Genomic DNA, 20,070 nt, shown 5'->3' with positions numbered 1-20,070 from the left:
TCAATATATGACTACTGTGGACTTGAAGGATGCATACCTTCATATCCCCATTCACAAAGATCATCATCAGTTCCTAAGGTTTGCCTTCCTGGTCAACCATTTTCAGTTCGTGGCTCTTCCCTTCGGGTTGGCCACAGCACCCAGGATCTTCACAAAGGTTCTAGGGTCCCTTCTGACGGTTCTCAGACTGCGAGGCATAGCAGTGGTGCCTTATCTGGACGATAGTTTGATTCAAGCGTCAACTTATAATCTGACAAAATCTCACACGGACACAGTATTGTCCTTCCTGAGAACTCACGGTTGGATGGTGAACATAGAAAAGAGTTCACTTGTTCCACGGACAAGGGTTCCCTTCTTGGGAACTCTGATAGACTCGGTAGCTATGAAAATATTTCTGACGGAGGTCAGAAAGTCAGATTCTAAATACTTGCCGAGCACTTCAGTCCATTCCTCAGCCATCAGTGGCCTGAGGTAATTGGATTAATGGTAGCAGCAATGGACATCATTCCGTTTGCTCGCTTTCATCTCAGTCCACTGCAGCTGTGCATGCTCGAACAGTGGAATGGGGACTATGCAAATTTATCTCCTCAGATAAATCTGGATCAAGAGACCAGAGACTCTCTTCTTTGGTGGTTGTCGCCGGATCATCTGTTCCAGGGGACGTGTTTCCGCAGACCCTCCTGGGAGATAGTGACAACGGTCGCCAGTCTACTGGGCTGGGGTGCAGTCTGGAATTCCCTGAAGGCTTAGGGTGTTTGGACTCAGGTGGAGTCTCGACTTCCAATCAATATTCTGGAACTGAGAGCAATTTTCAATGCGCTTCAGGCGTGGCCTCAGTTGGCTTTGGCCAAATTCATCACATTCCAGTCGGACAATATCACGACTGTGGCTTATATCAATCATCAGGGGGGGAACAAGGAGTTCCTTAGCGATGATAGAAGTATCCAAGATAATCCAATGGGCGGAGGCCCACTCTTGTTATCTATCTGCAATCTACATCCCAGGAGTAGAGAACTGGGAAGCAGATTTTCTAAGTCGTCAGACTTTTCATCCGGGGGAGTGGGAACACCACCCGGAGGTGTTTGCCTCACTGATTCTCCAATGGGGCAGGCCGGAATTGAATCTGATGGCATCTCGACAGAATGCCAAGCTTCCACGATACGGATCCAGGTCGAGGGATACCCAGGCCGAACTGATAGATGCCTTGGCAGTGCCTTGGTCATTCAGCCTAGCTTATGCGTTTCCACCGTTTCCTCTCCTTCCAGGCGTGATTGCTCGGATCAAACAGGAGAGAGCTTCAGTAATCCTGATCACGCCTGCGTGGCCACGCAGGACTTGGTATGCGCATCTAATGGACATGTCCTCTCTGCCACCATGGAAACTTCCTTTTGAGACAAGACCTTCTCATTCAAGGACCTTTCCAACATCCCAATCTAAATTCTCTGTAGCTGACTGCTTGGAGATTGAACGCTTGATTTTATCTAAGCGGGGATTCTCAGATTCGGTCATTGATACTTTGATACAGGCACGTAAGCCTGTGACTAGAAAAATTTATCATAAGATATGGCATAAATATCTTTATTGGTGTGAATCCAAGGGCTACTCATGGAGTAAAGTTAGGATTCTGTCTTTTCTTCAAGAAGGATTGGAGAAAAGGTTATCGGCAAGTTCCTTAAAGGGACAGATTTCTGCTTTGTCAATTTTGCTTCACAAACGTTTGGCGGATGTTCCAGATGTTCAGGCTTTTTGTCAGGCTCTAACCAGAATTAGGCCTGTATTTAGACCTATTACTCCTCCCTGGAGTTTGAATTTAGTTCTTCAAGTTCTTCAAGGGGTTCCGTTTGAACCCATGCATTCCATAGATATCAAATTGCTATCTTGGAAAGTTTTGTTTTTGGTTGCTATTTCTTCTGCTCATAGAGTTTCTGAGCTTTCAGTATTACAATGTGATTCGCCTCATCTTATATTTCATTCTGATAAGGTGGTTTTGCGTACCAAACCTGTATTTCTTCCTAAGGTTGTTTCTAATAAGAATATTAATCAGGAAATTGTTGTTCCTTCCTTGTGTCCTAATCCTTCTAAGAAGGAGCGTTTGTTACATAATCTGGACGTGGTCCGTGCCTTGAAGTTTTACTTACAGGCGACTAAGGATTTCTGTCAATCATCTTCATTATTCATTGTTTATTCTGGAAAGCGTAGGGGTCAGAAAGCTACGGCTACCTCTTTCTTTTTGGCTGAGGAGTATCATCCGCCTGGCATATGAGACTGCTGGACAGCAGCCTCCTGAAAGCATTACGGCTTATTCTACTAGGGCTGTCGCTTCCACATGGGCCTTTAAAAACGATGCTTCTGTTGAACAGATTTGTAAGGCTGCGACTTGGTCGTCCCTTCATACTTTTGCCAAATTTTACAAATTTGATACTTTTGCTTCTTCCAAGGCTGTTTTTGGGAGAAAGGTTCTTCAAGCAGTGGTGCCTTCCGTTTAGGTCTCTGTCTTGTCCCTCCCTTTCATCCGTTTCCTGTTGCTTTGGTATTGTATCCCACAAGGAAGGATGAAATCCGTGGTTTTGTCGTATCTTGTAGAAGAAAAGGAAATTTATGCTTACCTGATAAATTGATTTCTTCTACGATACGACGAGTCCACGGCCCTCCCTGTCATTTTTAAGACAGATTATATTTTATTTTTTACAACTTTAGTCACCTCTGCACCTTTAGCTTTTCCTTTCTCTTCCTAAACCTTCGGTCGAATGACTGGGGGTGGAGGGAAGGGAGGAGCTATATATACAGCTCTGCTGTGGTTCTCTTTGCCACTTCCTGTTAGCAGGAGCTTAATATCCCACAAGTAAGGATGAAATCTGTGGACTCGTCGTATCGTAGAAGAAATCAATTTATCAGGTAAGCATAAATTTCCTTTTTTTGCAGACGTCGTCCTGGTTCTTTCAGGTCCCTGGGGACTCAGAACCGTAATTTCTATTCCTTTGGAGTTGGGAGATGTGAGTGACCTATGTGGTCTGGTGTTCTGAGTGGGGAACGAATTGTATCTTCACTCAAAGTTCTTACAGATACTGACTCTTTAGCCTTGGGTGGATCTTCTGGTCTGGAAGCGTGGGCATGTCCACCTTCCTCTGCTCAGAGTTGCGTTACTCTAAGAGGTGATGTGCAGGGGTTCCCTGCCTTCTGTGGGGAGCTGCGAGACTCCAGCTTTTACTCTGTTATAGAGGTTTATTTTTGGAAGATCGATCCTACAAGGATCTCTGGCTGTTGTCTCTTCCATATTATACCCTTGATCTGACCACGGTCTCGACGTTCAGGTGTTTCTTCATCCTCGTTGCAACTCTAGCCTTGGGGCTTAACAGTGAAGAGTTGAGGTCGGTTACAGACGGTTGCCCTTCTGGGGTCAGGTAGTTGACCATTTATCCTCGATGTTCTGTAAGGGCTTCGTGGAGGGTGCCTTACGTCTAACTCTTTGGGATGGCAAGCAAGGTCCAGCGTTCTCCTTCACCTTCGGGTGTTGGTTGCTACCTTGCCAGTGTGTGTAACACGTGTTAACGCTTGTCTATGAGATTTCCTTGTGATCCAAGTGCACTGAGTGCCGAATTCTTAAACTGTTCAGGAGCTCTTTTAGACTTTTAGGTTTGAGGCTGTAGTAGGATCGCCAAGTCTACGGACTTTAGATGGTGCGCTCCTAATCGTAGGAGGCAGCTTAGGGTTCCTCTGGAAGTTAGATCTTTTGATTCCGTTTTTCGAGGACCCTGACCTAGGTCCATGTCTCTCCCTAGATGGGTGTGGACGGTTCAATCTCACCTTAGGTGTTTGGGGTCCTGTGTGCCTCTCTCAGAAGGGGGCGGGCTCTGTTTTTCATGGGAAATGCCTATCTGTCTGTGGCTTAGGCTCTAGGTCTTCTGACGAGTCCCTGCTGGTCTTCTGGCGCATTTGATGTTCCTGTTGACTCCAGGTGTTTTTTTAACTGGGTTGGCGATATGGCCGAGGGGTCTCGCCTCTATGGTAGGGTGGTGTTCCGTTGTTTTCGTTCCCTTCTCTTCTAGAGCGGGGGTTGGGTTCTCCTGGTTCGGACTTACCTTAGTATTTGATTGTGTCCCACAATGTTTTAGTGGTAAACTATGTTTCTTCGAAAGCTGACGGTCAGGAGTTCAAATCCAGCTATGGCTATGTACTCTTCATAATGCAAGTCCTACAAATATCCTTGCCTAAAGCAGCTTTCTATGGCAATCTGTGGGTCCTTGGTTTTTCCTGCCTTGTAAGGGTCTTTTCCCTTCTTGCGATTTCAGATTCCTGGAAAGGGAGATGCGATGTAGTGACTGATTCCACCGTTCCTGCAGTGGGAGGCTAAGGGTTTGAACCCTGTTGGGGCTTCTGCTAAATGTTGGATTCTGATATATAGATTTTGGGGGTCTTAGGGCCCTCTTCCATTGGGTAGTGTTTCTTTTTTGGGGGAATACAGCAGTGTAGGGGGTCTCGTACCTGTGCAGAATGCTTATCCTGATTCACGGTAGCATGGCATTTATAGTAGCGGTCAGAGGTCTACCTGGGGGATTTGTTCCCGGGAGACCCTTCCTTTCTCTTCCAGAGGTCTGGGACTTTTGTCTTCAGTCTTTGACTAGCCTTTGGGCTGGGACCATTAACCTGGTGGGAGTCGGTCCTCCCCTTTGGTGGGAGGACTTTTGATGTCCTCCTCTTTTCTACTGGCGTCTGGTACTGGGAGGGGACGCTCCTTGAAGCCCGGTATTCTGAGGGCTGTGAGCATTTGGAAGGTTAGCAGTTTGAAGCCAGCTACAGCTATTTGCACTTTGAATGTGTGCTAGCAGACATTAAAACGCCTTTCGGTGGTTTGGGTTTCTCAATGGTTGTCAGCTTTCCTACCTGGAAGCTGGTCATTGAAAGTTCCTGTTCAGACAGTTTGGTGTTCTCTTGGAGAGCTCTTTCCTAACTGCTGGGATAGTTATCCTATTTCCGCTGTCTCTGCTTGCCTAGCCTGCAGGTTTCGATCTGATACGAGGCAACAGGGAACATCCATGGGTTGTTCTATGTTTGTTGAGCCGTGTGGAATGATCCTTTGGATTTTTCCTGGGAATCTGTTCTACCTTTTGGGGGCAGATAGGGGTCCTTGTCTTTTGGCCGGGTACCTTCATGGGAGTCGTGAACCGCGGGCTGACTCCTCGGAGGCTGTTTGGGCTCAACGGACTCTGGGACTCAGTGGTCTGAAGTTCGGCTTTTACAAAATCTGTGAAATAAATCACAAAAACTATGGCGCCTCCTAGTGCAAAATTGCAAATAAAAATGACAACTGACACTTCTTGTATTAAAATATTACTCACAAGGGTTGCAGCACCCAGTGTGCTGAATGATGCAGGCTGGGGAATCAGTGGCCCAGCGACACTGATCCAAACACCAGAGAGCAGGATAATAAATAGCACCAGATGGTCCAGGGATGTGTGGAGGTAATACAGGCTCTGTGGAACAAATCTCAAAGAAAGAGCCCCTCAAGGGATGTAGCACCCAATGTGCTAAATAATACAGGCTGGGGACACTGTTCATCGGATAGCAAAGGCAAATAGGCTCCAGGTGGTACAAAAAACAGGCTCAGAGCTTCCAATATAAAAACTAAGAATATTTATTAAAAAAATCTTATAAAAAGAAAGGGTGTGATTAAACCCAATTAATAACAATGAATGATATTAATAGGACGCAACGCGTTTCTCAGCTTGTCCAGCTGTTTCCTAAGACATCTAATTCGACTTTGCTGGCGGTGTAACTAATGTGCAGTTACCTGGGCTTCGGGTTTTCACCCGTGTCGTCTATATTTTTATAGGGTGTCGGGTAATTTCAGGCTGTGGGGCCTTTTGAAGGGGCCACCTTTTGTACCCACCTGTTGTTTGCATTCAGTGTCCTCTAGCTTGGGTATTGTTTTCCCAAAATTCATGAATGCAGCTATGGACTTTTTCCCGTTTAATAAGAAAAACATAAATTATGCTTACCTGATCATTTTCTTTTCTTCTGACGTGAAGAGTCCACAGCTCCCGTCCGTGTTTTTATCTATGAGGCAGCGGTAATTTTTTGTTCTTCTGACACCTTTTTTCACCCTATTTCTCCTACTGTTCCTTGTTCCCTTGGCAGAATGACTGGGTGGGGGAGGTATTTAGTCTTTGGCTGGGGTGTCTTTGCCTCCTCCTGTTGGCCAGGTTCTGTGTTTCTCAAAAGTAATGAATGCAGCTGTGGACTCTTCCCGTCAGAAAAAAAGAAAATTATCAGGTAAGCATAATTTGTTTTTTACCTTGTATCTAAGCCTCTGCAGACTGTCCCTTATTTCAGTTCTTTTGACTTACTTGCATTTTAGCCAATCGCTGCTGACATAAAAAACTTCATGGGAGTGAGCACATTATCTATATGGCACACATGAACTTGTGCTGTCAAGCTGTAAAAAGCTGTCAAACTGCACTGAGATAAGAGGCATCCTTCAAGGGCTTATATATTAGCATATGAGCCTACCTAGGTTTAGCTTTCATCAAAGAATACCAAAAGAACAAAGCAATTCTGATGATAAAAGTAAATTGGAAAATTGTTTAAAATTGCATTCTTTATCTGAATCATGAAAGTTTATTTTGGACTAGACTGTCCCTTTAATCAGGATAAGGATGTTCTTTGCACTATCTATTCCTTTCTTCCTTTTGTAGTATCTGCAGGCTCTTTGAAAAAGCTTAGTCAGCGAAATGTACATCGGACTGGAGAATTAATACAGATTGGTTACCAGGAGGGGGGTTACACTTTAACGGCAACGGCTTCTAACCCTCTGTGTTTTTGTGGTTAAGTTTGCAAAGAACTTGCATACACGAAGTGTGGATGTTAGACATCACTAAGGGTTTTGCAGCTGAGACAGTTTTTAAAGCTTTTAATAAATTGTATGCTGTAATCTGGGATATATGTATTTTTGAGTGCTTACACTAGAACTAGTCTTAGCTCCCAGACACGTGAGTAGCATTGACTCAGGTGTGAAATTGTATTGTATGCAGAGTTATGCTATTATCTCTTTCTCTTCATTTGAGCATAACTGTTGAGTATCTTTCTGCAAATAAAAACTGTCTCACTTTACATCAAATGACTGTTGATATTTGTTTTTTTATTTATGGTCGGTATTGGATTTTTTGTATATAATTGTGAAAAAACATTTTTATTTTCACTTTATCACTGTATTTGTGTTAGTTATTGTTTTATAGTGTGACACATTTTTATTTATATCTGCAGATACTATTAATGAGGAAATTGTGGTTTCTTTCATGTAATTAGCAAGAGTCCATGAGCTAGTGACGTATGGGATATACATTCCTACCAGGAGGGGCAAAGTTTCCCAAACCTCAAAATGCCTATAAATACACCCCTCACCACACCCACAATTCAGTTTTACAAACTTTGCCTCCGATGGAGGTGGTGAAGTAAGTTTGTGCTAGATTCTACGTTGATATGCGCTCCGCAGCAAGTTGGAGCCCGGTTTTCCTCTCAGCGTGCAGTGAATGTCAGAGGGATGTGAGGAGAGTATTGCCTATTTGAATACAGTGATCTCCTTCTACGGGGTCTATTTCATAGGTTCTCTGTTATCGGTCGTAGAGATTCATCTCTTACCTCCCTTTTCAGATCGACGATATACTCTTATATATACCATTACCTCTGCTGATTCTCGTTTCAGTACTGGTTTGGCTATCTGCTATATGTAGATGAGTGTCCTGGGGTAAGTAAGTCTTATTTTCTGTGACACTCCAAGCTATGGTTGGGCACTTTGTTTATAAAGTTCTAAATATATGTATACAAACATTTATTTGCCTTGACTCAGAATGTTCAACTTTCCTTATTTTCAGACAGTCAGTTTCATATTTGGGATAATGCATTTTGATTTATTCTTTTTTTCTTACCTTCAAAAATTTGACTCTTCCCTGTGGGCTGTTAGGCTCGCGGGGGCTGAAAATGCTTCATTTTATTGCGTCATTCTTGGCGCGGACTTTTTTGGCGCAAAAATTCTATTTCCGTTTCCGGCGTCATACGTGTCGCCGGAAGTTGCGTCATTTTTTGACGTTATTTCGCGCCAAAAATGTCGGCGTTCCGGATGTGGCGTCATTTTTGGCGCCAAAAAGCATTTAGGCGCCAAATAATGTGGGCGTCTTATTTGGCGCGAAAAAATATGGGCGTCGCTTTTGTCTCCACATTATTTAAGTCTCATTATTTATTGCTTCTGGTTGCTAGAAGCTTGTTCTTTGGCATTTTTTCCCATTCCTGAAACTGTCATTTAAGGAATTTGATCAATTTTGCTTTATATATATGTTGTTTTTTCTCTTACATATTGCAAGATGTCTCACGTTGCATCTGAGTCAGAAGATACTACAGGAAAATCGCTGTCAAGTGCTGAATCTACCAAAGCTAAGTGTATCTGCTGTAAACTTTTGGTAGCTATTTCTCCAGCTGTTGTTTGTATTGATTGTCATGACAAACTTGTTAAAGCAGATAATATTTCCTTTAGTAAAGTACCATTGCCTGTTGCAGTTCCCTCAACATCTAAGGTGCAGAATGTTCCTGATAATATAAGAGATTTTGTTTCTGAATCCATAAAGAAGGCTATGTCTGTTATTTCTCCTTCTAGTAAACGTAAAAAATCTTTTAAAACTTCTCTCCCTACAGATTAATTTTTAAATGAACATCATCATTCTGATTCTGATGACTCCTCTGGTTCAGAGGATTCTGTCTCTGAGGTTGATGCTGATAAATCTTCATATTTATTTAAAATGGAATTTATTCGTTCTTTACTTAAAGAAGTTCTAATTGCTTTAGAAATAGAGGATTCTGGTCCTCTTGATACCAATTCTAAACGTTTGGATAAGGTATTTAAAGCTCCTGTTGTTATTCCAGAAGTTTTTCCTGTTCCTAATGCTATTTCTGCAGTAATTTCCAAAGAATGGGATAAATTGGGTAATTCATTTACTCCTTCTAAACGTTTTAAGCATTTATATCCTGTGCCGTCTGACAGATTAGAATTTTGGGACAAAATCCCTAAAGTTGATGGGGCTATTTCTACCCTTGCTAAACGTACTACTATTCCTACGTCAGATGGTACTTCGTTTAAGGATCCTCTAGATAGGAAAATTGAGTCCTTTCTAAGAAAAGCTTATCTGTGTTCAGGTAATCTTCTTAGACCTGCTATATCTTTGGCTGATGTTGCTGCAGCTTCAACTTTTTGGTTGGAAACTTTAGCGCAACAAGTAACACATAAGCATGCTAATAATTTTATCTGTGATGCCATTTTTGATATTATCAGAGTTGATGTCAGGTTTATGTCTCTAGCTATTTTAGCTAGAAGAGCTTTATGGCTTAAAACTTGGAATGCTGATATGGCTTCTAAATCAACTTTACTTTCTATTTCTTTCCAGGGTAACAAATTATTTGGTTCTCAGTTGGATTCCATCATTTCAACTGTTACTGGTGGGAAAGGAACTTTTTTACCACAGGATAAAAAATCTAAAGGTAAAAGCAGGGCTAATAATCGTTTTCGTTCCTTTCGTTTCAACAAAGAACAAAAGCCTGATCCTTCATCCTCAGGAGCAGTTTCAGTTTGGAAACCATCTCCAGTCTGGAATAAATCCAAGCCAGCTAGAAAGGCAAAGCCTGCTTCTAAGTCCACATGAAGGTGCGGCCCTCATTCCAGTTCAGCTGGTAGGGGGCAGGTTACGTTTTTTCAAGGAAATTTGGATCAATTCTGTTCACAATCTTTGGATTCAGAACATTGTTTCAGAAGGGTACAGAATTGGTTTCAAGATGAGACCTCCTGCAAAGAGATTTTTTCTTTCCCGTGTCCCAGTAAATCCAGTAAAAGCTCAAGCATTTCTGAAATGTGTTTCAGATCTAGAGTTGACTGGAGTAATTATGCCAGTTCCAGTTCAGGAACAGGGGATGGGGTTTTATTCAAATCTCTTCATTGTACCAAAGAAGGAGAATTCCTTCAGACCAGTTCTGGATCTAAAAATATTGAATCGTTATGTAAGGATACCAACGTTCAAAATGGTAACTGTAAGGACTATCTTGCCTTTTGTTCAGCAAGGGAATTATATGTCCACAATAGATTTACAGGATGCATATCTGCATATTCCGATTCATCCAGATCATTATCAGTTTCTGAGATTCTCTTTTCTGGACAAGCATTACCAGTTTGTGGCTCTACCGTTTGGCCTAGCTACAGCTCCAAGAATTTTTACAAAGGTTCTCGGTGCCCTTCTGTCTGTAATCAGAGAACAGGGTATTGTGGTATTTCCTTATTTGGACGATATCTTGGTACTTGCTCAGTCTTTACATTTAGCAGAATCTCATACGAATCGACTTGTGTTGTTTCTTCAAGATCATGGTTGGAGGATCAATTTACCAAAAAGTTCTTTGATTCCTCAGACAAGGGTAACCTTTCTGGGTTTCCAGATGGATTCAGTGTCCATGACTCTGTCTTTAACAGACAAGAGACGTCTAAAATTGATTGCAGCTTGTCGAAACCTTCAGTCACAATCATTCCCTTCGGTAGCCTTATGCATGGAAATTCTAGGTCTTATGACTGCTGCATCGGACGCGATCCCCTTTGCTCGTTTTCACATGCGACCTCTTCAGCTCTGTATGCTGAAGCAATGGTGCAAGGATTACACGAAGATATCTCAAACAATATCTTTAAAACCGATTGTTCGACACTCTCTAACATGGTGGACAGATCACCATCGTTTAATTCAGGGGGCTTCTTTTGTGCTTCCGACCTGGACTGTAATTTCAACAGATGCAAGTCTCACGGGTTGGGGAGCTGTGTGGGGATCTCTGACGGCACAAGGAGTTTGGGAATCTCAGGAGGTGAGATTACCGATCAATATTTTGGAACTCCGTGCAATTTTCAGAGCTCTTCAGTTTTGGCCTCTTCTGAAGAGAGAATTGTTCATTTGTTTTCAGACAGACAATGTCACAACTGTGGCATACATCAATCATCAAGGAGGGACTCACAGTCCTCTGGCTATGAAAGAAGTATCTCGAATTTTGGTTTGGGCGGAATCCAGCTCCTGTCTAATCTCTGCGGTCCATATCCCAGGTATAGACAATTGGGAAGCGGATTATCTCAGTCGCCAAACGTTGCATCCGGGCGAATGGTCTCTTCACCCAGAGGTATTTCTTCAGATTGTTCAAATGTGGGAACTTCCAGAAATAGATCTGATGGCGTCCCATCTAAACAAGAAACTTCCCAGGTATCTGTCCAGATCCCGGGATCCTCAGGCGGAGGCAGTGGATGCATTATCACTTCCTTGGAAGTATCATCCTGCCTATATCTTTCCGCCTCTAGTTCTTCTTCCAAGAGTAATCTCCAAGATTCTGAAGGAATGCTCGTTTGTTCTGCTGGTAGCTCCGGCATGGCCTCACAGGTTTTGGTATGCGGATCTTGTCCGGATGGCCTCTTGCCAACCGTGGACTCTTCCGTTAAGACCAGACCTTCTGTCACAAGGTCCTTTTTTCCATCAGGATCTGAAATCCTTAAATTTAAAGGTATGGAGATTGAACGCTTGATTCTTGGTCAAAGAGGTTTCTCTGACTCTGTGATTAATACTATGTTACAGGCTCGTAAATCTGTATCTCGAGAGATATATTATAGAGTCTGGAAGACTTATATTTCTTGGTGTCTTTCTCATCATTTTTCTTGGCATTCTTTTAGAATACCGAGAATTTTACAGTTTCTTCAGGATGGTTTAGATAAGGGTTTGTCCGCAAGTTCTTTGAAAGGACAAATCTCTGCTCTTTCTGTTCTTTTTCACAGAAAGATTGCTATTCTTCCTGATATTCATTGTTTTGTACAAGCTTTGGTTCGTATAAAACCTGTCATTAAGTCAATTTCTCCTCCTTGGAGTTTGAATTTGGTTCTGGGAGCTCTTCAAGCTCCTCCGTTTGAACCTATGCATTCATTGGACATTAAATTACTTTCTTGGAAAGTTTTGTTCCTTTTGGCCATCTCTTCTGCCAGAAGAGTTTCTGAATTATCTGCTCTTTCTTGTGAGTCTCCTTTTCTGATTTTTCATCAGGATAAGGCGGTGTTGCGAACCTCTTTTGAATTTTTACCTAAAGTTGTGAATTCCAACAACATTAGTAGGGAAATTGTGGTTCCTTCATTATGTCCTAATCCTAAGAATTCTAAGGAGAAATCGTTGCATTCTTTGGATGTTGTTAGAGCTTTGAAATATTATGTTGAAGCTACGAAATCTTTCCGTAAGACTTCTAGTCTATTTGTTATCTTTTCCGGTTCTAGAAAAGGCCAGAAAGCTTCTGCCATTTCTTTGGCATCTTGGTTGAAATCTTTAATTCATCTTGCCTATGTTGAGTCGGGTAAAACTCCGCCTCAGAGAATTACAGCTCATTCTACTAGGTCAGTTTCTACTTCCTGGGCGTTTAGGAATGAAGCTTCGGTTGACCAGATCTGCAAAGCAGCAACTTGGTCCTCTTTGCATACTTTTACTAAATTCTACCATTTTGATGTATTTTCTTCTTCTGAAGCAGTTTTTGGTAGAAAAGTACTTCAGGCAGCGGTTTCAGTTTAAATCTTCTGCTTATGTTTTTCGTTAAACTTTATTTTGGGTGTGGATTATTTTCAGCAGGAATTGGCTGTCTTTATTTTATCCCTCCCTCTCTAGTGACTCTTGTGTGGAAAGATCCACATCTTGGGTAGTCATTATCCCATACGTCACTAGCTCATGGACTCTTGCTAATTACATGAAAGAAAACATAATTTATGTAAGAACTTACCTGATAAATTCTTTTCTTTCATATTAGCAAGAGTCCATGAGGCCCGCCCTTTTTTTGTGGTGGTTATGATTTTGTATAAAGCACAATTATTCCAATTCCTTATTTTATATGCTTTCGCACTTTTTTATCACCCCACTTCTTGGCTATTCGTTAAACTGAATTGTGGGTGTGGTGAGGGGTGTATTTATAGGCATTTTGAGGTTTGGGAAACTTTGCCCCTCCTGGTAGGAATGTATATCCCATACGTCACTAGCTCATGGACTCTTGCTAATATGAAAGAAATGAATTTATCAGGTAAGTTCTTACATAAATTATGTTTTCTTCTTTTGTCTATCTCCTTAAAAGTCTAAGGAAGCCACAAAAGATTTTTTTCCTTCCTAAGATAGGTAGCTTTCTGAACTTTGAAAAAAAACATAATTTATGCTTACCAGATCAATTCCTTTCCTTCCGGATAGGGAGAGTCCACAGCTTCATTCCTTACTGTTGGGAAACAAAACACCTGGCCACCAGGAGAAGTCAAAGACACCCCATCCAAAGTCTTAAATATCCCTCCCACTTCCTTATTACCCCAGTCATTCTTTGCCTTTCGTCGAGTTAGGAGGTGGCAGAGAAGTGTCAGAAGATTTGGAGAGTCCCGAAAAAGGGTATTTGCCCTTCGAGATAGGACTGGAGTTTTAAGTAGTCATGTTAACCTCTCAGTGAGAGTATTGATGAAAGTTAGAGCCAATAGATGCAGGGAAAGTTGGGGTTAGAAGGTACTCCTTCTGTACTAAATCATACCTGTTTATGTTGTAAAGAGGCCGTGGTTTTCCCGCCCACTCAATTATGTTCCACATGCATTAACACCGTTGTAAAGTCTAAGAAGGGAGACAAGCCTGCTGAGCCGTCTATCTCTCAGGACTTGGTGTCCTGTGAGATTACTACACTTGCTACATTATCCACTCCACATGCAGTTCCCCATAGCACATCTAATCCTCAATCCGGAGGAGGCTTTCTTCCTGCGGACTTAACCACGCAGTTACAAACAGCGGTGTCTGCGGCCCTCACTCTAACGAGCGCATAACCTCACTCTAACAAACGCAAGAGAAAGTTTAAACATAGCTCTCCTGACCCGGAGTCATCTAAATATTTATCGGATTTAGCTATTATGTCCCAGTTATCCGATGATGAGTTAACCTCTGTAGCTTCAGTGGGTTAACTTTCTGGGTCAGAGTCCTTAGCGTCTAAGCCTCCTGCAGTGGAGGAACCATCCTTTAGATTTAAAATTGAGGACTGGCTGAGCTTCCAGACGTGCTGTCCTTTGTTTAGGCTCTGGTTAGGATCAGACCTGTGTTTGGATCTGGGGCTCCTTCTTGGAGCCTAAATATTGTTCTTAGGGTTTTGCAACAGTTTCCGTTTGAGCCTCTGCATTCCGTTGACATTAAATTGTTATCTTGGAAGGTTCTCTTTTTATCGGCTATTGCCTCTGAGATCTCTGCTTTGCAATGTGAGCCCTCTTATCTGATTTTTTTTTTTTATGCAGATAAGGCAGTTTTACATGCTAAATTAGGCTTTCTTCCTAAGGTTGTGTCAGATCGCAACATCAATCAGGAGATTGTGGTTCCTTCCTTGTGTCCTAATCCTTCATCGAAGGAACGCTTACTTCACAATTTTGATGTGGTTTGCACCTTGAAGTTCTATCTTCCGGCTACTAAGGAGTTTAGACAATCTTACTCTTTGTTTGTTGTCTATTCGGGAAGCGAGGCAGAAGGCTATTTCGACTTCCTTATATTTTTGGTTAAGGAGTGTCATCCGATTAGCTAATGAGACAGTGGGACATCGTCCTCCTGAGAGGATAACAGCTCATTCCACTAGAGCAGTGGGTTCCTCTTGGGTCTTTAAGAACGAGGCCTCTATAGATCAGATTTGTAAGGCCTCTACCTGGTCCTACTTACATACTTTTTCAAAATTTTACAAGTTTGATGTTTTTGCAGCTTTCAGGAGAAAAGTTTTGCAGGCTGGGTACGCTTCTTCCTTTTTGTTCACTCCCGTTATTCATTCAGTGTCCTCTGAAGCTTGTATATAGTTTTCCCAACAGTAAGGAATGGAGCCGTGGACTCTCCCTATCTTAAGAAGGTAAACCTAATTAATGCTTACCAGATTACCAGGGAGAGTCCACGGCCCCTGTCCGTTGTTTCTTGTCTATGGGCAGTCTCCTATTATTTATTTTATTCTTCTGGCACCATTTATACCCTAATGTTTCCCCTACTTTTCCTTGTTCCCTCGGCAGAATGAATGGGGTAATGAGGGAAGTGGGAGGGATATTTAAGACTTTGGCTGGGGTGTCTTTGCCTCCTCCTGGTGGCCAGGTGTTGTATTTCCCAACAGTAAGGAATGAAGCCGTGGACTCTCCCTATCCAGAAGGAAAGGAATTTATCTGGTAAGCATAAATTATGTTTTTTTCAAAGGTCAGAAAGCTACAGCTATGACTTTAGCTGCTTGGCTTTAAGCGTTAATTCGTAAGGCTTGTTTGGTTGTAGGGAAAACTCCCCTTAAGTGCATTACTGCTCATTCTACTAGAGCAGTTGCCACTTCCTGAGCCTTTTGTAATGAGGCTTCTATTGATCAGATTTACAAGGCAGCTGCTTGGTCGTCTTTGCACACTTTTTCAAAGTTTTATCACTTATGCATTTTCTGAAACACCCTTTGTCAGGAAAGTTCTGTGATTTTAGTATAGTTCTGCCTTCACCGTTTGTCTCTCCTCCCCCCATTTCATGGTGATCTTGTGTACTTTACTGCTTGGGTTTAGATTCCCACTCGTGATGACTTATGAACTTTGTTCACCATCTGATGAGTCCACGAGCCTGTCCTTTCTTTTTGTTCAGGGGAGGCAGTGCTTACTTTGCCCCACTTTATCTTTCCTGCTTTTCTGTTTTCCTTATATATTGGCTATATGTATGACTGAGGATCATGGGAGTGGGAGGGATTTAAAGATCTGGTGTGCTGGGGTATGATTTGTCGCCTCCTAGTGGTCATGAGGGGAATTCCCACACGTGATAACTCATGGACCCTCAAATCAACATCATGAAAGAAAAGCATAATTTTTTTTTGTTTTTTATCAGCCCCTGTCTGTCGTAAGACATACTATCCGTTCTTCTAACAAAGCAGTAAGAGCTGAGAGAACAGCATCAGAATTGAACTGTAAGTATGCAAATTGCCTTGTGAATTGTATTTTTTACACACTCCGATATGTTGCTAGTTATGAAAGTCAAAACTTAAATGGTTTAGAAATGCAATTTTAAGAGACTGTTCAGTTGACTTATGTTATCAAATTAAATTTGTTTTTATGGTAGGCTTTGTTACAAAGCATACCTACGTGGGCACAGGAGTAGCAATGTATTGCTGGTAGTTAACTGTTTAATATTGGCTAGACATATATGCCTCTTGTCATTAGCTTATCAAATGTTTTCTGCTGCTTCTCAGAATAGTGCATTACTGCTCTGGAGCTAACATATTTGTGTTTCACCAATCTGCAGGGGGTTAACACATAAAATGCAAGTAATTGTTTAATAATTAAATGCTTTAAGAAATTTAGAGTGTTTTATTTTTGTGCATTCGTGTCCATTTTAAAGGGCCATTATAGTGAGATAAATGATAAATAGTGAGATAAATGCATCTTGTTGGTTAGCTAACATTCATCTTTCTCCTGTATTTCATTATTTGGGGTTAAGGAGACATAAGTTGTATTTCCGAAGTGCAGTTTGAAGCACTTTTGCAGCAGACTTAGACTTACAAAAATGGTTCTGCCTCCCACACGTTACTATTGTTCTTGTTGCCTGATGTTACCAGCACAGGAAACAAGTGCTTTTGCATGTGACCTAAAGCCTTATTAGCAATTGGTCACTATCACTCTAGCTTTAGTTACTTAACTAAATCATCTTTAAAAATGCATTATGTTGCAAAATTGATTTTCATCTTATTTCGGAAATGACATATGCCCATTTAACCTCTTCGGTTGTGAAAGTTCTTCTGATTTTATAGACTGAATTTATTTGTGTGTGTGTGTATATGTGTATAAAAAATGTATGTATACACATGGGTGGAAAAATCGCACTATGGTTTAGTAGTCAGGAGTTAAGTTACTAGTCCACTCAGTGTTAAACATACATTTTTTTTTACTTGTATGCTGCAATATCTTACTTGTCCAGGACTAGTGGACTGGTGAAATTTTGCAAAGCTTTAAGTCTAATGCTTAGTGAAAACATTTTTAACTGACCTCAAGCTTCCTTTCCACCTAATTTTGTAGTTGACAAGCTACAGTTTGAGCCACCTCTCAGGAAAGAAACAGAAGCTAATGAAGAAGTGGTGAGTCCAAACTCATATTCCTGTTTCAAGTAGTATTGTCAGTTTATTTCTTAATGTTGTAGCAGTGATAATGTACTCTGTGCTAGAAACATAATGGGATATGTTGATGTTGGCAGATTATTTTTTTGGTCATTAGTTACGGTTTGCTTATATTAAAAGAAATGAAAAATATTTAAAAAAATAAATTTTGTATTCAGTGATGCCAATCCTTGTGCAGCCCAAGACAAAATCTTCTTATGTATCAGTAACTTTGCAGACACACTTTCAGTAGTCCATTTATTAACCCTTCATGCTGGGAGCAAATGTTTTACATCGGAACAAAATTCAAAGGGTGAGGCTGCAGGACTTTCATGCCGTCTTAATGGCGTTAAAGCCCAACGATGTTAGGATGGCATGGATCGACCTAACCGCGTCAAGGGGTTAAGCAGTTCACTTCTATCTATTGTTTTTGTGTGTGTGCACGCAGCACAAATTAAGTTATGTGAAGAGCTAGATTTATCACTTATCAGAAGGACAAGATTCACATATTGTGAACCTGTCTGCATTTCATTATAAATTTTGGTACACATCTTGCTCTTGTGCAAACTATTGCAGGAGAGTAGGGCTTGTCAATCACCCAGGATGTTTAGTTTAGGAATATTAAAATGCTGCATTATAAATATCAATTCCAGGCTCAAATGCAGCAGATATCACCTCGTGATAGGTAAACCCCAAAGAGTGAGACCAGAATGTATTAATGTCGAAGAATGCTTAGTAGAATTTAGCAAATTACACATTGCTTTATGAGACGTCACCACTGTAAAGTTGCACTTTAAACATAGCCTTGTATAGACAGTTTTTTTTAATAAGCACCCATTTCAAATTAGTATGAGTGTTCTGTGAGGTACCACAAACATGCATAGGGTACATCAGCTGCAAATAATCATGAGCCGTCGCAGAGTTATGGCCCTTTAAATTCACTTATTTTATCATGTTTACTTTGTTCTTTTGTTATCCTTTGTTGAAAAGCATATACTCAGCAGCAGTGCACTACTGGGAGCTAGCTTATAAATTGTGGCAACACACAATTGTCTCTCATAATTGGATCACCAGATGTGTTCAGCTAGCTCCAAGTAGTGTGATGTATGCAAGCTATAATAAAATGCTAAAACACATTAAAGTATATTCTTTTTGCATTTTTATAACCCTTTATATATATGCAAGGTGCCTTTTATGTTCTACTAAAAGGTAACTCTTTCTCTGATTGGTCATTTTGAGGATGGAAAAATAGTGCTGATAAATTGTGTGTGTATATGTATGTACAGTATGTGTGTGTATGTGTGTGTATATATATATATATATATATATATATATATATATTTATATATATATATATAAATATGTTTTTTTTATATATTTATTTTGCCCCCCTTTAATTTCATTCTGAAATGGTAAGCTTTTCAGTTCCTGTTATAAATGGAGGTGCAGAACACTGTTATAATCCACAAGGCCATTGGCTGCACACTCTAGTGACCTATTTATAACTGTCTCTAATTGGCCACAGCAGAGAAGGTAACCAAAGTTACAACATGGAAGCTCCCATTGTTTTATAAACACTAAAACTTTATTCTTATTTTGTCACTATTTTTAAACAGCTAATAAAACGTTAAAAAATGGATCATTCTATCTAGTCTTTTCTCCAACATTGGTGTGTCCGGTCCACGGCATCATCCATAACTTGTGGGAATATTCTCTTCTCCAACAGGAAATGGCAAAGAGCACAGCAAAAGCTGTCCATATAGTCCCTCCTAGGCTCCGCCCACCCCAGTCATTCTCTTTGCCGCTGAACAAGCAGCATCTCCACGGAGATGGTGAAGAGTATGTGGTGTTTAGTTGTAGTTTTTTATTCTACTATCAAGAGTTTGTTATTTTAAAATAGTGCTGGTATGTACTATTTACTCTGAAACAGAAAAAGATGAAGAGTTCTGTTTGTGAGAGGAATATGATTTTAGCAGTAGTAACTAAAATAGTTTGCTGTTTCCACATAGGACTGTTGAGATGAGATAACTTCAGTTGGGGGAAACAGTTGGCAGACTTTTCTGCTTAAGGTATGACTAGCCATATTTCTAACAAGACTGTGTAATGCTGGAAGGCTGTCATTTCCCCTCATGGGGACCGGTAAACCATTTTCTTAGTCTCAAACAGAATAAAGGGCTTAATATGGGCTATAAAACTGGTAGACACTTTTATGGGCTAGATAGATTGCTTTATTTGGGCATTTTATACAGCTTTATGTTGAAATTCACACTTTATAAACTTTGGGCAACATTTTTTTACGTCAGGCACTGGCTTAGACACCTTCCCAGTCAGGAAGGGCCTTCTCTGTAGTAGGCAGAGCCTCATTTTCGCGCCATTACTGCGCAGTTACTTTTGAGAGCAGGACATGCAGCTGCATGTGTGTGGGTCTGAAAGTAGTTGAAAAAGGTTCCTAGAAGGCTTCATTTGGTATCGTATACCCCCCTGGGTTTGGTAAAGTCGCAGCAAAGGCTGTAGCTGGGACTGTAGAGGGGTTAAAACTGTAACCGGCTCCGGTTTCCTCATTTTAAGGGTTAAAGGTCTGAATTTGGGGTGCAATGCTTTGAATGCTTTAAGACAATGTGGTGAAAATTTGGTTAAATTTGAACAATTCCTTCATAGTTTTTCACATATTCAGTAATAAAGTGTGCCCTGTTTAAAATTTAAAGAGACAGTAACGTTTTTGTTTTAAAACGGTTTTTGTATTTTATTGACAAGTTTAAGCCTGTTTAACATGTCTGTGCCTTCAGATAAACTATGTTCTGTTTGTATGGAAGCCAATGTGTCTCCCCCTTCAAAATTGTGTGATAATTGTGTCATAGCGTCCAAACAAAGTAAGGACAGTACTGCCACAGATAGTAAAGT

The 20,070-nt window shown here is 41.0% G+C and overlaps 1 protein-coding gene across 3 annotated transcripts in view; it reads left to right on the top strand.

The window, feature by feature from the left end:
- Positions 1 to 20,070, top strand: part of MAP4K5 (mitogen-activated protein kinase kinase kinase kinase 5) — a 498,289-nt gene that overhangs the window by 304,661 nt on the left and 173,558 nt on the right. For all 3 annotated transcript variants that reach the window (XM_053697647.1, XM_053697646.1, XM_053697645.1), the window contains exons 13-14: positions 15,909 to 15,987; positions 17,093 to 17,151. In XM_053697647.1, coding sequence (XP_053553622.1) covers positions 15,909 to 15,987; positions 17,093 to 17,151 — 138 coding nt within the window. The remainder of the gene's footprint in view (positions 1 to 15,908; positions 15,988 to 17,092; positions 17,152 to 20,070) is intronic.

The sequence above is a fragment of the Bombina bombina genome, chromosome 1 (genome assembly GCF_027579735.1).
Source record: "Bombina bombina isolate aBomBom1 chromosome 1, aBomBom1.pri, whole genome shotgun sequence".
Taxonomy (NCBI): Eukaryota; Metazoa; Chordata; class Amphibia; order Anura; family Bombinatoridae; genus Bombina; species Bombina bombina.
Note: the sequence above shows the minus strand (reverse complement) of the source record. Positions and strands in the feature narration are given on the sequence as shown.